The following is a 13,423-nucleotide window of genomic DNA, read 5'->3' on the forward strand; positions in this document are numbered from 1 at the left end:
TCGGTTTCAGAGGCTCAGATCCACTTTACTGCAGTTTGGTTTTACTGACAGCAAGTGTGATCCATCCTTGTTCATCTACTAGACTTCATCAACAATTACTTACATCCTAGTCTATGTTGATGATATTATCATCACTGGTAATTCATCTTCATTGGTTGAAAAGTTGATTCAGCAACTTAATGCTTCTTTTTCTCTTAAACAGCTGGGTTCTCTGGACTATTTTTTGGGAATTGAGGTGCATTCTTTGTCCAGTGAAGCTCTTTTAATGACCCAATCAAAGTACATCAGGGATCTGTTGAATAGAACAAACATGTTGGAGGCAAAGCCCATTTCTTCACCTATGGTCTCTAGTTGCAAGTTGTCAAAACATGGTTCTGATTTGCTGCAAGATGCTTCCTTCTACAGGTCTGCTGTTGGAGCACTGCAGTATGTGACTATCACTCATCCAGAATTAAGTTTTGCTGTCATTAAGGTTTGCCAGTTCATGTTCTCACCTCTTGAATCTCACTGGACAGCAGTAAAAAGAATTCTAAGGTATCTTAAGGGTGCCTTACATTCTGGACTTGTTTTGTATCCTGCTTCAACTCATCAACCTCTTTCCATTCAAGGCTTTTGTGATTCTGACTGGGCTTCAGACCAAGATGACAGGAGATCTACTTTTGGTGGAGCAGTGTATGTTGGTCCAAACTTGGTTGGTGTGTTGGTGGTCCCGAAAACATAAAGTAGTCTCCAGGTCTAGCTCAGAGGCAGGATACAGAAGTTTAGCTGCTGCACAGCTGATATCCTTTGGATTCAGACTCTACTTCAGGAACTTGCAGTTCCTTATACTACACCTCTTGTGCTCTGTGACAATTCAAGTGCTGTTCAATTAGCACCTAATCCAGTTCTGCATGCTAGAACTAAACACATGGAGTTTGATGTGTTTTTTGTTAGTTAAAAAGTTCTAACTAAGCAGTTAGTAGTTCAGCATATTCCTGGAACAGATCAATGGGCAGATTTACTTACTAAGCCCTTGTCTCCCACTAGATTTGCTTATGAGTTCCAAACTCAATGCTGCTGAGCTTCCTTTGGTTTCTTAGACCCATTGAGTTTTTTTTTTTTTTTTTGGGGGGGGGGGGGGGGGGAGGGGGGGTTAAGTGTATATGAGTGAATAACTCGGGTTAGTTTTATAGACTGTAGTTAGTTGACAGTTGTCATTAGTTAGATGACAGCTGTACTTTGAGTTACAACTGAATCCCTGCAGTATAAGTACTGCTCTTGTAAGAGATTACAGTGGCTTTGTAATATCTTTCAAAATCAATGCAGAAATTCTCTCTTTTCTACAGTGGATAGGGAGAGAGAAACAAATGAGAGAAGAGAGAGAAATTCTTTTTTATTTTAAAAAAAGTTAAACAGTAAATTACTTCAGTAACCTTAAAATAGATTAACTATAAAACCTAGTTGATTGGTTTTTTAGTTCCAAAATTTTGGTGTTGATTGCTAACATACTCCAGTGAGAGTTGTTAGCTAATATATAAATATATATCTTTCAGGAAGTTGGTTGAGGGAGAGGATAATAAATATTGTGAGGGAGAGACACTTTTGATGATTTTCTCTTCATTTGGATTGTGGTGCTTGTGCTCTGCGAGAGGGGGGGACTAGATTAATCTGTCAATCTCTTTTTCTATTTGAAATAATAATATGCAACTGTTCTTGGTCACCCATCATTTAGTCAAAATGACTTTGAGATATGTTGTTTGTACAGTTGCTTGTATGCAACTGGACATTGTACATGTGTGTCTAAGACCTTTCTCATTTGTTATTTTGTAATTTGTTTACTTTATGTTATTCATTCAACGTTTGCCTGGCAGACATTTGGATGGACTCCACAAGAAGCCAAAATGCATTTGGTCACTGACTATTTTAGTCATTCAGAAGTATGGACATTTCATAATCTTCAAATAAGTTTTACTATTATTTTTAAATTCTTATTAGTAGAAATCATTGCAAGTTTTAACTAATATTTCTTAAATTGCAGTGGAAAGTGATTGCTGAGGTACTTGGGCCAAACCCTCGACATCTATTTGAACTTTATGCACTTAAACAAAGCAATTATTACCAGAAGTAAGAATTTTTTTTTTGAATTTATTTATTATATGCTTATAAATAATGTATTATAAGCAATGATACTCTTTTGAGCATTATCTGCAAGTGTTTTATATTATCATAGGTTTCTGTACCATTGTTAGAAATCACTGTAACTGTATGTCTTACTAGCTGATGCTTTTGGTTTTTAAACTGTAGACCAACAGAAGACAAGGCTAGTACTTTTGTGGACATCGTAGATGCATATATAGCATACTTGCAAGTAAGTCCAAAATTGGGCACGGAATATATCACCTTTCGAAATTGGTTGTTGGTGGGAATATATATACCGTCGGCTTGGATATTTACTCTTTTTTTTTTATTCCCAGGAGAATAAAGCTCTTTTGATTACAACAACTAAAAATATATCTATGAAAAATTGTACCAATGCATTTTCTTTTTAACCCGACAAACAGATATATTTATATCATGCATTTTTTTTTGAGATTATTCAAGAAAAACTAATCCAAATGCATGGTATATTTTGTACATTACATTATCTTATCTACAATTATATGTGATGCAATAGCATGGAATTTTTTATCCTATGAATAGTTTCCCTCATTTTAAGTGAAGTTGATAAAATGGGTGGATATGTAAAAAAAAAAACTGAAAAATTTCAAATCTCAAGGGATGAAGTATCTTATAAAGGATATATAAATCTTTCGCTTAAATATGTTTTTGGTCCCTCTAACTTAGGTCACTTATATTTTTTGTCTCTCAAATTTAAATTTGCTTTTTTTAAATCCTTCTGTTAAGGTTCATTGAAAACTGAAAAAGAGAAGAAAGTGATTTTGTTCTCATTTCACTTAATGACTTTAGGAATACAAGATATGTAACTAACTAGCCAACTAACTTGCTGTATTCTAACTAGAGTTATATTTATAGTATATCCTATTCTACTGGCAGCTGTATACAGTTGCAACTAACTGAGAGTCAGTTTAACACTGCTCTCTTACATATTGAGCTAAGAGTTACATGATAGTATATTCAACCCTCCCCCCTCCCCCAAAACTCAAGGTGGAGGTGGCTGTTCAGCCATGTTGAGTTTGCCTTTGAGAGACAAATCTGGTAGTAGACAACAGTTTGGTGAGGGCATCAGTCCACTGATCCTGAGCTGGAATGTGCTGAACCTTGAGCAGCTTTGCAAGGATTTTTTCTCTGACAAAAAATAAGTGTATTTTCAAGTGTTTGGTTCTGGCATGAAGAATCGGATTATTGGCCAGAGAGACAGCACTCATGTTGTCACAAAACACAGTAGAAGAGAATGGCACACCAAGTTCGTGGTTTAGTTAACATGGCATGCTAAAATAATCCCATTTTTTACTCTTAACTTTTTACATTTTTGGCAATTTTACTCCCTACTGTTTTCACTTTTTGGCGAATTTTATCCTCAACTTTTTACTTTTTACCGAATTTTACCCCCAACTTTTATGCTTATGTCAACATGCTATGCCAACTCAACAACGAAAGGTAAAATTTGCAAGTTTTTTAAAAATTAGGGGTAAAATGTGTCAAATTAATTTGTTGGGGGTAAAATTCACTTAAAAGTAAAAAGTTTGGGGTAAAAAGTGCAATTAAATAAAAAATAAATAGTTTTTTGCTAATTAAAAATTTAATTTTTGAGTTAAATTTATTTATTGTTAATTAGTATACAAACTTTTTGTATGATTCATTTATTTTTCCACCATCTCCACTCATCCAAACTAGTGAAGAGAAATTTCTCCTCTTTTCATTCTTATTTCTAATTAATCCAAACACATATTTTCAACTCCATTTCACTTTTACTTGTATGCTTCCTATTTGTTTTCCTCTTATTTCTTTACTCTCTATTTCCCTTCTATTCGTATGAGCATTAAGGATGGTAAATAAAATAAGATTGCAGCTGGTCCAACTACTTGGACCTAGGAAAACAGAAAGAGTTGATTATGGCTGATTCTCATTTTCGCTCACTATACAACTATTCTAAATAGAAAATCACACATGCACACACCTCTGATTTTTTTTCATGAGAGAATTACATATAGTTCTCTTTGAAGTTTAAAACATGTCAAATGTCTGCATCAAAATTTAGATTGTGGTAAATGAAGAACAAAACCCTTCAGGATTATAATTTCTAAAATTTAAAATTTAAAATTATTAAATTATTTCTGAAGTTGTTGACTGGGGACTTCGACCTTTCAAGATTTTAAATTGTTTGTTTCATGATAAATCATTTCAAAGGGTCGTCCAAGAATCCTGGCTGAATAATACTGTAAGGGGATGTGGGGGTTTTGTGCTTAAAGAAAAGATAAAAGCAGTCAAGGCTAGGCTGAAAATCTGGAATAAGGAGCACTTTGGAGATACCCATCAGAAGCTAGCAACCATTGAGAAGGAGCTAAACAGGCTAGAATCTGAAGGTGATGATAGACAATTATCTAACCAAGAGTTTCTGGTTAGAAAAAAGCTTCAAGAGGAGCAGTGGGCAGCTGCACAATCGCATGAGTCCCTATTGAGGCAGAAAGCAAGAGCAAGATGGATCAAAGAAGGGGACTGTAATTCCAAGTTTTTCCATAGAGTTGTAAACTCAAATCGCAGATCCAACACTTTGAGAGGAGTGTTTGTAAATGGTGTTTGGATTGATGAACCTAGAAGGGTGAAGGAGGAGACATGCTTGTTCTTCAAGAAAAGATTTCAGGAGGAAGAGTGGGTGAGACCCAAATTAGATGGGGTCAGTTTTAAAGCCATTGAACAACAACAAAATGACAGATTATTGAAGCCTTTCACTGAAAAAGAAATTAAGGATGCTGTGTGGGAGTGACAAGACCCCTGGCCTAGACGGTCTTAACTTCAAATTCATTAAGGAATTTTGGGAAATTATCATGGTTGATGTGCTTCGCTTCATGGATGAATTTTTTGTTCATGGAACTCTCCCGAAGGGCTGAAACGCATCCTTCATTGCGCTCATTCCCAAGGTAATTGACCCACAAAATTTAAATTAATATAGGCCTATTTCTCTAATAGGTAGCATATACAAAATTGTGTCAAAGGTGTTAGCATGGAGGTTGAAGGAGGTGCTGCCAACATTAATAGATGAGAGACAAACAACATTCATAGAAGGCCAACATTTGTTACACAACACCCTCATTGGAAATGAAGTAATCCATGAAGCAAAGTCAAGGAACAGGCTGTGCTTGGTCTTCAAAGCAGATTTTGAAAAGGCTTACGATTCAGTCTCTTGGGATTTTCTGCTATATATGTTGAGGAGGATGGGTTTTTGTGAAAAATGGATATCATGGATTGAGGGCTGCCTAAAATCAGTTTCTATCTCCATATTGATTAATGGCAGCCCTTCGTTCGAGTTCATCCCACAAAGAGGCCTAAGACAAGGGGACTGACTAGCTCCACTACTATTCAACGTTGTTGTGGAGGGACTAAATGGACTGATGAGAGAAGTGATGAAGAAAAATTTGTTTCAAGGCTTCTTAGTGGGTAGAGATGAGGTGGAGGTTAGCTTATTACAGTATGCAAATGATACACTCTTTTTTGGGAAAGCATCCATGGAAAATGTTAAAGCGATCAAGGTGATTTTGAGAAGCTTCGAACTTGTCTCAGGCCTCAAAATTAATTTCTCAAAGAGTAGTTTTGGGACAATTAGGATGTCAGAGAGTTGGAAGGTGGATGCTGCTAGGTATTTAAATTGCAGGTTATTGGCCATACCATTTCTATATCTGGGCCTCCCGATTGGGTCAAATCCAAGGCGTTCTGACACCTGGGATCCTATAGTCAAGAAATGTGAGAGAAATTGGCAAAATGGAAGCAAAAACTACTATCTTTTGGGGGAAGGGTAACACTCATAAAGTCCGTCGTAAATTCTATTCCTATATATTTCTTATCTTTTTTCAGGGCTCCAAATAAAATTCTGGACAAATTGGTGTATCATAAAATTATGGACAAATTGGTGTGGATACAGAGACGATTTTTGTGGGGCAGAGGTGTGGAGGAGAAGATAGCATGGGTAAAGTGGGAGTCAGTGTGCCTACCAAAGGAGAAAGGAGGAATGTGGATCAGGGACTTAAGGAAGTTTAATTATGCACTCCTTGGAAAGTGGAAATGGAGCTTTTTCCATAACAAAGGAGAATTGTGGGCTAGAATATTGGACTCAAAATATGGCGATTGGAGAAATTTGGAGGGAGTAACAAGGGGCAGTAAAGTATCAACATGGTGGAAGGATATAAATATCATAGATCCTTTAGATGCAGATGGCAGCGGTTTCGATAGAGGGATAAAATGGAAAGTGGGGTGTGGAGAAAAGGACAAATTTTGGGAGGATGGATGGAAGGAGGATGGAGTACCACTTAAGTTGAAATACCCTACACTTTTCTCCATTTCCAAACAGCAACAACATGTCATAAAGATGATGGGCAACTTCACAACTATAGGTTGGGAATGAGACTTTAAATGGAGAAGGCAACTTTTCGATGGTGTGATGGAGATGGCTGTAAAGTTCTTAGAAGATCTAGAAGGTATCAGCATCCATCCGGATCGAGAAGACAAGTGGATTTGGAAGGAAGATGCATCGGGTGTATATACTGCAGGGAGCGGGGGTACAAGAAGCTTATGTCAGCCTAAATTGATGAAAATCAGGATGGTGTTTTTACTGAGTTGTGGAAGGTCAAGGCCCTTAGCAAAGTTGCGTTCTTTGCATGGAGACTAATCAGGGACAAATTACCAACAAAAATGAACCTGCGTTGGAGAAAGGTGGAAATAAATGATCCCACATGTCCATTCTGCAAATATAAAGATGAGGATGCAACACATCTCTTCTTTAGGTGCAGCAAAATAATGCCACTCTGGTGGGAATTGATATCGTGGACAAACACTTCAGGACCATTTCCACAGATCCCGAGAATGCATTTCCTCCAGCATGTGGTTTGGAAAGAAAATGGCTTTAGTTCTCAGAATTGGAAATGCTGGTGGATCTCCTTGACCTGGAGTATTTGGCAGCATCGAAATAACATTGTTTTTGAAGGGGACAGCTTTAATGGTAGTAAGATACTGGAGGATGCCATTTTTCTTTGCTGGACTTGACAAAAAAATCTGAATAAAGACTTTGACATGTCTTTTCATCACTGGTCCAGCAATATGAAGGAGGCATTTATGTGATTAGGGTGAGACTTTATATGAATTTTGAGTAGCTGTGGGCCAAGTAAACTGACAGAATTATGGTTTCCTAATTCACTTTAGATACCCTGTATTACGGAACCATAATCCTGCTAAAATTGGCCCAATGTGTAATTTCAACAGTACAACTTGTACTGATTATGATATAATACAATGTTATTTTCTCTGAGTAAAAAAAATATTAAAATAAAAAACAGGGAAGATTCTGAAGATTTTCCTGTGTTTTTGGTGGAGTTGGAATTTGGGGATTGTGATTTTTCATTTTTGAAAATCCAAGGGTTGATATGATTTTTCTTGAGTCTTTTTTTTCTGCATGCATGATTAATGACGCATTATTCAACTTCATTTAGATTACTGTTGTGAACCCTGCTTTGGATGAAGCATTGGAGATCTTGCAAAAATTTGCAGTTGATGTATACAATGGAAAGGTTTCAGAAGACAGATTACGTTTTGGTGCACCATGGAGGCATCCGCCACAAATTGACGACCCTAAGTTGCGCATGGAATGGGCAAAACTTCAGTTAATGGATTTTGTTCAGTCTTTGGCCAATACAGAATTTGGGGTAAACTTGCTTATCTTTCTTTAGATTATATTTTGTTCTTGTGTGACTACTGTTCAGTTGAAAAATGAAAGATACTGGAGCAAAATTTTATGAATATATAAGCAAATGTAAACACAAAGTAATGCATGGATAGGAAAATGCTAAGTTATTATAGGATAATGTCCCTACTTTTTATTAGATTTTGTCTGTTAAAAGGAGTTTTTAAGCTTTACTATAGTTGAAGATTGGTCTGACTTGAGTGATTAAGCAGTCAGCAGAACCTCTTATTTATAATTAATTCTGATTGAATACATGTAATGACAATAATAAGAAACTTTAACTCCCTAGGACAGTGGTAAGTCACTGTAAATGTGAATGTCTATTGAACTATCTTGGACATTAATTACTTAGAAATAGTTTCCAACACTCCCCCTAAAGCTTTGTTAATTTAATTATTCCTAATTCCTTGGACAATTTAACCTTTTTCCCAATTGAAAATCCTAAATCCTTAGATGAAATTAAAAAGTAATAAACATTAAGATCGAAAATCTCTAACAATAGAAAGCATCCAATGGCTATGGTTATGTGAAGAAATGTTAGCTTTCACTGCGTTTTCTTCACATACCCACAAGGTTCTGATAGAGAGATCTCCAATCCATTTTCCTCACTAGTGCTTACAGTGACCTTCTTTGTATATGTCCAAATCACCTTTAACCAATTTTTGTCATTTTTTTCTCAATCAGTGCCACACCAATATCATCTCATATACAATCATTTTGGATTATGTGCTTGGAATCTATTTAATAATGCTGATTATTATCTCCAAACAGGTCAATTACCGAATTGATTATAGTGAAGAAATCTTTGATGATCCATCCACTTTTGCATTGTTACAGGTATGTTAATTTCAGAAAAGCCATTGGCTTTTTAGGATGTCTCTGGTCAATTTTTTTTATTACTAGGTCACTCATTTTGAAGTTTTGAGATGTTGCAAATGATCATTAGCACTTATTTTTTAAATTGCTTGTTTCAACAAGTTTATCTTGTTTTTATGAAAGGATGTTAATTATGGCTAAAATTTCAATTTAAAATTCAAACACTATCAGATACCAGCATAGGTGAACTACTGAACTTTAGAAAATCAGAGAACCAAGACTCGGAATTTGATTATTTATTCAGTAATATACAACAGCAGCAAAAAAAAAAAAAGCCTTTTTCCCAAAAGGTTGGGTTGGCTATTAATTCTCAGTAGTACAAAGGCCTTAAATTCCTTAAAATATATTTGTAAAATTTATTAACTCCATGTTGATAGAAACATTGTATAAGTAAATTCCATGGCCTTTACCCCCCTTTCTGTGGTGAAGGTGGGTTTGCTTTATGCTCAACGGGATCCACCATTCCTTCGTCCCATATCTAAGGGGATACAGAGGTGTCTAGTGAGATGGTAAGTGATTTTCATTTGATTTGCTCATAATAAACTGGAAAGGATTAAAAAACATTCAACTGGTATATTTTAGGCTTGCACAGCAGTGGATGCAGCTGAATTTTCACAACTGGATTCATTTTGTGTGGCACAGAATGATACGCGGACGCTATTATCGCCATTTGATGGTACAAAGAGCATGAAAGTAGGTAAAATGTTTAATCCATCCCTTTTTTTAGACTAATATAGCATCACTATTATTTTGTTAATATGCTGATTCTTTGTGAATGCTGAGATATTACTTATTAGGCAATCAGTGGAATGGATTTATTTATTATCTTGATTACAGTGTCATGGCGTTTTGTAGAGCTTAAGAGAGGTTTTAACAGCGGTCAAAATCACTATTTAGAGTGGTAGAAACTATAAAGTGAAGAATATATAGGAAGTTCATTTGGTGGGTTTTGGAAGCAGTTATATCTTAACATCAAGTAATCAAACACAAACAAAACCTGAAACTTGTTCCTCTCTGAAACCCGAAGAGTACTATAAAATTATAATCAGAAACATTCAAGTACTATAATCTGAAACAAGGCAACATAGATGGAAATAAACAGAGATCAAAAGTTAATACACGAATAATTCTAATTTATTGAAGGTAGCTCATCATTTTTATGTTTCTAATAACAGACTCCATCCGCTCTATGGACCACATTGATATTAAAAAGAAAAGGAAGGATTCAAAGGGACAAGAGAAATAAAAAAAATGACACTGATTTAGAGCCACCATCAACCCAGAAAGAGAGAGTCTACCTTCTCGGCAACGACAAGCCTGGAGGTCTTGTAGAAGTTGTTTGACCACCTTGTGTGAACTAGTGTGGAGGAGCAACATGCAAAGGTGTGGCCTGCATTGTGCTGCGTGCATAGGTGTGGCGTGCGATGTGCCCTAGCAGAGCCAACAAATACATACGGGTTTAGCCTTTTAGTTTTAGGGTTCGAACTCAAAGTAAAAATGAGTCTCAATACAAGACATTTCAATTTTTAAATACTAATAAACTTATTATTAATAATTATATTCATTTATATACATTATATTTATAATATTAACATAAATATAAATATTTATATTATATATAAAATAGGTCAGCCTATCAAGCTTAATAAGCATTTTTTGAAAGCCTAATTTATTTGGTAGAGAGGAGAGCAATAGAGTAGATGAAAATATAAGAGAAATATTTGAATCAAAGTAATGTGTTGGAGGTGAGACTCACTAATTTTTGAACTTTTCTCTCCTCCTCCCTTCTATTTCTACTCTACCAAACGAAGGGTAAAGTAAAAAGGCTTCTCAAAAGATGAAGCCTGACCTTTTTAATAAACAAGTCTGGCTAGGTCTTATGTAAGCCTAGTTGCGGGCCCCTGACAGGCATCCTGGCCTATTTCCATTACATACAAGGCCGAATATTGCATTGCTTTAGTGGTTAGTGAATTTATGCACTATCCAGGAGAAGTCCACTTAAAGGCCACTTATAGAATTTTGCAATACCTTAGAGAGTACAACACTGATGTTGACTATGCAGGTCAATTACTGATAGGAGATCCAGTTTGAGATATTGTCCCTTTCTTGGAGGAAACTTATATCTTGGAGAAGTAAAACACAAAATGTTGTAGCTCGATCTAGTGCTGAAGCTGAATCGAGCTATGGCACAAGGTATTTTGTGAATTGTTTTGGTTGAAAATCATCATAGAAGAGATTGAATGGGATGGACCTATGAAGCTCTACTGTGATCATAAGTCAGCTTAGCTTAGTTCAGAATCCTGTTCAGCATGATCAAACATAACACATTGAAGTGGATACACATTTTATCAACAAAAAGCTAGATAGTGGTTTGATTTTGTACTCTATATGTAACTTCACAATGCCAACTTGCAGATGTTCTTACTAAAGGATTGTGCATTCCAGATTTTGAAAAATAATATGCATGTTGGGAATGGAGAACATCTATTCTTTGGCTTGAGGGGGAGTGTTGGAAATATGAGTATTTAATGTTTATTACTTTTCCAACTAGCCTAGAATTTTGTTGAGTGCAATGTATCTTGGGAAGTTGTCATATTTTAATTGTTCTCTTGAAAATAGTAGTTATTTACTATCTATGTAACCATTCTGATTATAAATAAATCAATCTTCTGGGGGGAAGAATTACTCAAGCATATTCAGGAAAATACAGTCTTTGTTTTTCTCTTCATAAATTATGTTTCTATCTTCTCACACGCTTTAAAGATGATTTCATATTGTTTCATGGTCTTATTCTTATTTCCTGAAGTCTAATATTATTGAGTTTTGTTATCTGTCTCCCCTTGTGTGATTACAAAATACCTATTTATAGTGTTTTCTCTTATGGCACTATCAGTCGCGTGTCTTATTATAAGTATTTGCATTGAGGACCCTATTTTGAAGGGTGTGTTGTGCTTATTCTAAGTTGGTTCCGCTCAAGACATTCCTTGCTTCAAGCAATTGTTTGGACTTTGTAGTCGACTTATAATCTTTAAGTTAGTCATCATATGTTTAAATTGTGTGCCACATGTTTGTTACATGTAAAGTTGATATTTACCCCAGAATAGTTGTCCTTGAGTCAATATTGTCTCAGAGAGACAATGTTGGTTTATCAAGTAGAAGTTGATGGTTACCACGGAAAAGTTGCCCTTGAATCAATAGTCTCAGAAAGGCAATGTCGACTTATCAAGTATGTTGATTGTTGGATGATGGACGATAGAGATAGGGTGGACGACAACATTGGTTGCCTGACCCAGTACTCTTATCTTTTGTATTGGTCATCCAATCTTTTGTAATCTGGTGGAACGCCTAATCACGTAGAAGGGAGCCTCCAGTTTGGTGGTTTATTAACATAGACTGTGTTGTAACTATAACTATTTTATATTTTTATGTTGTAACCATTTTCGATTAGACAGTTAGTTATTGTCTCCTTTATAAGGAGCTTTGTATTCTGGGTTCAATGAGCTTGAAAGGGCTTTGAATCCCTTCATTGTAAATTTGACTATTTGCAATAAACTAACACTTTGTGCGATATCTCTTTTCTCCTCTATCATATGAACTTCTCTATTTGAATATAATTTCTCGAATCTACCCTAACAAAATTGTATTTAGAGCTTTAATTCAAAATTAGTTCCACATCTATTTTGTAGTATATCAAGTCACCAATGATCAACCATTTTGTTTGTTATCTGTTCGTGCTGCGTCTTCCAGATTCTATCAAGAAGACGGTCAACACAATCAATATTGAGAAATTCATAGGGAAGAATAGGTTCAACCTTTGGCACATCAAGATGTAACCCTTGTTGAAGGAACAAGGCATCTAGGCTCCTCTCTCTGGTCAACCATCGAAGATTGATAAGTCAGTGCTTAAGTTACTAGAGGAAAAGGCGCATTCATTAATTCTCTTATCTTTGTTTGATGAGGTTCTTTATGAAGTTTTTGAAGAACTAATTGTTGTTGGGCTTTGACTCAAATTGGAGAAACTCTTTATGATGAAATCAGTTTGCAACAAGTTGTTTTGAAACAATGTTTGTTTGGGCTTTGAGTGAGGGAAGGGACGCCACTTAAGGAACATCTTGATGAGCAAAACTTTGTTCTGATGGAGCTACGTGACATTAATGTCAAGATGGAAGACGAAATCTAACAATGCTTCTATTAGCCTCTCTCATTCCCTCTTATGAAAATTGTGAGTTCTCTTAGTGTAGGCAAGGACTCCATTACACTAGCCAAGTTCAGTTTCTAATCTAGAGAGCTTCGACTAAAGGTGTTTGGGAATGGTGATGAAGCCTCTGCATCTGGATTATTAGTGACTCGTTATACTAAAGGGTAGAAGAAGAAAAACAAAGCTGACAAGAAGAACAAAGCTGATCCTAAGGACATCTACAATTATTGCAAAGAATCGGGTCATTGGAAGCAAGACTATCCAAAGAAAGCAAAGAAAGATTTTGTTGCTACACTTGTTCAGAATGATTCCTCAACGGAAAGTGATTTGGTTATGACTGTGAGTGAACAACTACAACAATACTCAAAACAATGGGTACTGGACTCAGGTTGTTCTTATCATATGTGTCCACATAGACATAAATTTGTGACACATGAGAATAATTTTGGTGGTAAAGTTCT

The 13,423-nt window shown here is 35.7% G+C and overlaps 1 protein-coding gene across 18 annotated transcripts in view; it reads left to right on the forward strand.

The window, feature by feature from the left end:
- Positions 1-13,423, forward strand: part of LOC114403105 — a 61,381-nt gene that overhangs the window by 16,649 nt on the left and 31,309 nt on the right. For 3 of the 18 annotated variants that reach the window (XM_028365844.1, XM_028365841.1, XM_028365843.1), the window contains exons 5-11: positions 1,851-1,916; positions 2,018-2,103; positions 2,284-2,347; positions 7,638-7,850; positions 8,660-8,725; positions 9,194-9,273; positions 9,347-9,461. In XM_028365844.1, the coding sequence (XP_028221645.1) occupies positions 1,851-1,916; positions 2,018-2,103; positions 2,284-2,347; positions 7,638-7,850; positions 8,660-8,725; positions 9,194-9,273; positions 9,347-9,455 (684 nt within the window). In that variant the 3' untranslated portion in view covers positions 9,456-9,461. Of the gene's footprint in view, positions 1-1,850; positions 1,917-2,017; positions 2,104-2,283; positions 2,348-7,637; positions 7,851-8,659; positions 8,726-9,193; positions 9,274-9,346; positions 9,462-9,939; positions 10,337-10,826; positions 11,532-13,423 lie in introns of those variants that run through there. The other 15 variants (XM_028365845.1, XM_028365849.1, XR_003664584.1 and 12 more) reach the window with 14 other exon arrangements.

The sequence above is a fragment of the Glycine soja genome, chromosome 20 (genome assembly GCF_004193775.1).
Source record: "Glycine soja cultivar W05 chromosome 20, ASM419377v2, whole genome shotgun sequence".
In the NCBI taxonomy this organism is placed as follows: domain Eukaryota; kingdom Viridiplantae; phylum Streptophyta; class Magnoliopsida; order Fabales; family Fabaceae; genus Glycine; species Glycine soja.